Source organism: Labeo rohita, chromosome 25 (genome assembly GCF_022985175.1).
Source record: "Labeo rohita strain BAU-BD-2019 chromosome 25, IGBB_LRoh.1.0, whole genome shotgun sequence".
Lineage (NCBI taxonomy): Eukaryota > Metazoa > Chordata > Actinopteri > Cypriniformes > Cyprinidae > Labeo > Labeo rohita.
The window spans coordinates 1,209,994-1,214,128 of NC_066893.1; the positions used below are offsets into that span (position 1 = coordinate 1,209,994).

Below are 4,135 nucleotides of genomic sequence, written 5' to 3' on the forward strand. Positions count from 1 at the left end.
GGCTACAGGTTCGCCTACGTGCTAGGGATGAGGGGTTTGTTAAGTTATGAGGAATAGTAATTGTGATGCTTGACATAGCAAACAGCACTATTGCATACATCTATGATCTAATGGCCTGAAGCAGAGTAGGAAATGTGAACGTTTAAAATGGGATCTCTTGGCTGCCTGCAGATGGCGCTCTAAAATAGAGCAATTTATTTCTGTGACAGCATGTCAATCCTGAACCTGCAAAATGACAACTTCAAGGAAACTTTGTCATCTCAAGTGTAGCTTGACAAAAATGATTTAGTTTTCCGTCTGTCAATCAATGTGAAAATATGATGTCCATTGAAATTTAGGCACTGGACAACCATTATGTGTGTAAAATAATGTTTGATGACACAAATCTGTTTAATTCTTTTGATGCTTTTTATGGTTGAGGTACATTTAAATATGATTATGAATATTGCAAGGAACTAATGTTGTATTCATTACCATTAATTCTCATGTTTACCTAGTGAAAAAGAGTCAAAACGAGAAAGAATAAGTTCATTATGACAATTGTGATTTCATTTTAATATTCAAAATATATGTCTTTGTACAATATTTCAATATTTCAAGTAGGTACATTTTCATTTCATTTACAAAACCATTTGAAATATTTATTTTGTTTTACCCTATTTCAAATATTCAGACAAAACATGACATATAAAATGCAACGTGACAAAACAAGGCATTTGGGGAAACAAAACCACACCAACAACAAAATTAATAACAGTCAAATCACTTCTTGAAGATAAGCATAAATTCTGGTATGATATTATTGCGAATCCTTAAAACGGATGTGCTAAAATAAGACAAAGGTGTGGATGCAACACTTACTCCAATCATAATTCATGCAAACAAAGCTGTGAATGTGTATGTGTTTTAAGACATGATTAGAGGACTTTTAAAATTCCCATATAGGCACTAGTTCCTCCATTAATTATTATCACTCTCAGTGACTAATTCGGTAATTGAACAATCTATTCATTATTTGTTTTTAAATAGGTAAAGTCTGAATCCGACCGCAGTGTGAGACTCAAAGACAAACTGGGCATCCTACAGATAAAAGCACAGGATTTATCAAATGATTCTAACAAATTAAACACAATGAAATGTAGGTTTACAAGTCAGCAATATAAAATATATTCTAATATAATCTCATTTTAATTAAAGAGCTAATAGACAGCTTTAATCTATTATAAATTCAGGGCATCCATTATGTAGAAACCGGATATTTCTCTGATTCATAATAAGTGTTACGCTCCAAGTGAAAAATCTTTTAAAAACATGAAAAAAGTCTTTAAATGTGTGATTTGTTTCATAGGCTGTGAGTCCTCTGCTCTCCATGCTTCATATGTATGTGGCTGTTTGAGGTGGTTTGGTGTTTAAGTCCGAGGTAATGGCTGGTTAAAGCCATCTGATGGGCCGAAAAAGCCATTTTGGTCCAGTTTTGAACATGGAGAGGATTCCTGACTGTCTGAGCATCACAGTTCCTCTGAATCCACGAGGACTTTTTGGGACTGTCCGGCGTTGTTGCGGTTTCAGCCAAAGACCAGATCTTTGGTTTCTGAGGTGGACTCGCATTATCTGAGGGCTCTTGTGCTGCCGGACTCTTTTTGATTTGGTCCTCCTCTCCCTCCTCTGAGTTTGTGTCTCTTCTGTCTTTCATAATATCATTCATAAAGCTCTTCTCAGCTCCCGCGTCATCATATTCCTCAGAATCAGAAACTTTAGACACTGATTTTTCATCGTCCTGATAATCACAATCCTGCTTGTCTTCGATATTTTCCGTGTCAATGTTCTCCAGGTCTATTTCCTCATCCTCGTCCCTCTTGTCTCCGTCCTCGTTGTCACTCGTATACACATTTCCTTCCTCGTCGGTTCTCGTTTTGGGAACCCAAGTCATTTTATTCTCTTTTTTTAGTCTTCTGCGGGCGTTGGCGAACCATGTGGACACCTGAGTGAGGGTCATTTTGGTGATAATGGCCAGCATGATTTTTTCTCCTTTCGTGGGGTAGGGGTTTTTCCGGTGTTCGCTGAGCCAGGCCTTCAGGGTGCTGGTGCTCTCACGGGTGGCGTTCTTGGGTCGGGACGGATCACCAAACTGATATTGGTGTCCGTACGGGTAGAAGGGAGCGTGAGGAAACCCTGCATGCTGAATCCCAGGACTGTCTTTAAACTCGTACTGTGAGCCCTTAAACAGAAAAAAATCAAGTATATATGAGCACATGTGGATCTGAGAGAAGTATGTGCTTATTTACTGCTACAATTGTTTAAATTCAATAGTGAAATATATAAATAACACAAGGAAACATACAAAGAAAACCATATTTAAAGATTTTTTTCAGTGTTTAATTGGACCCTTAAAAATAAGTTTATGAAATAGTAATTTTGACTTTGTCATTTGAAAGTACTTGTTTTTAATTCCTCAAGGGTTCTTGAGTTGCTTTGGAAGATTAAAGAAAAGAAAAGAAAAAAAAAAAAAAAAAAAAACGAGGAAAAAAATACATGGTCGAATCTTCTGATAAGAAAATGTATTTAAACGCATTTTATTAATTTGCATAAATAAGAATTAAATTAAACGTCATTTGTGGACCTTGACAAACGTTTTCTTCAATCTAAAAAGCCTTGCACATACGTTTTCAGTAATAAAACTAAATATGCCATAAGGAAATCATATTTTCCAATTTACAGACATCCTAATTTCTTTAAAAAATAACCCTTCGTGAGCTGAACTTATAGTTCTTTGGAGGAAAGAAACAAAATCTTTAGATATTCTTCATTATAGATTATTTAGCGCATTTTGTTTTGTTAGCGCGTTTTTAAAAAGCGACAGTACATGTGAATTAAATAACTACAGAATCGGAAAAGTTATTTTCGGTACTTACAACTTTTTTTTTTTTTAAACAATGCATTTAACAGGTCATTAGAATTTTATTTGAATAAAAAACGAAGACTAATTTCAAACTTTCAAAGATGCTTGTGAATTCAAATGACTATTATATTCCTTAACTCAAACGTTTATTCTCCGTGAACTTACCAGCTGGTTGAGTATGGTGAGGTCGTTGGAATAGGGCAGGAAAGCGCTGTATCCCTGCGTGTTGGCGAACGGAGCTCCGTACATGCTGGAGAGGACGCTGGAGAGAGAGCCCGACGCGCTGAGTTCCGCGCCGACGCGCGCACCGACCGCCGCGTGCCGCTCCGTGGAGTACAGCGGTCTGATGTACTTATAGCCGAGCTGCGGGATAGACATGCTTGCTGCCAAAGGTCCGAGCGATGGAAAAGAATCACAGATCTCGCCTTTGACACGGAGGATTGAGTGGAAACTCACGGAGAGTCTCGGTGAGAGTTAAAGCCGCTCTCCGGTCTGAGGTGGACTGAGGTCACATTCAGATTGAGTGAGATTGTTCACAACACTCGTGTGATTGACATTTCTAGTGTCTCTCAGGCCCCTCCCATCTCTGAAAACTCTCTCGCTTGCTCTCTCGCTCTCTCTCTCTTTCACACACATAATGTGAGTAGTCGTCCGATAATTTTCGGACTTTATTTCCCATTATCGTTCAATCACCGAACTTTATTTTCACAACTGAATATTATAACCATGTTCCAAAACAGAAACAAGACAAGAAATAAACTTTGCGTAACGTGACAGGAATGACCAAATCTCTAATAAAACTGATAAATACAATTTTAAAACAATTTGACTAAATTATTATAACAATTAAACGCTAGAAATATAATAAGCAAACAAATACGGCAATACGGAAATTATAAACAGTAAAACAACAATTAAAAAAATAAATAAAAACAAGAGCTTTTGTTATTCTTCATAATAAAAACTAATATTTGTGCAAACTGCGATGGATTAAACGAGATTTTTTGTTAACATTAAGACTAAATCAGAGAAACAAGAGATACAATATTGAAATTCCAGGAAAAGATTAAATAAATCCTGAAGAGACATATTGATGCTTTACTGTCCTCAGAAAACAGTATGTAGTGCTGAGATTACATCTCCATCGGTTTATTCAAATCTTATTTCACAGAATCTAATCCGCTTTATAAAAGAGTTTTTATCCGGCGAAGCAGATGATAATATCACTATTCATCG

General features: G+C 36.5%; 1 protein-coding gene across 1 annotated transcript; it reads right to left on the minus strand.

The window, feature by feature from the left end:
- Positions 1-575: 575 nt before the first annotated feature.
- On the minus strand, positions 576-3,410 carry irx3b (iroquois homeobox 3b). Its single transcript, XM_051099519.1, has 2 exons — positions 3,065-3,410; positions 576-2,218 (listed from the first exon to the last, which is right to left on the minus strand). Exons 1-2 carry the CDS (start codon positions 3,275-3,277, stop codon positions 1,343-1,345), a joined length of 1,089 nt encoding a protein of 362 aa, XP_050955476.1. The 5' UTR covers positions 3,278-3,410; the 3' UTR covers positions 576-1,342.
- Positions 3,411-4,135: the final 725 nt, after the last annotated feature.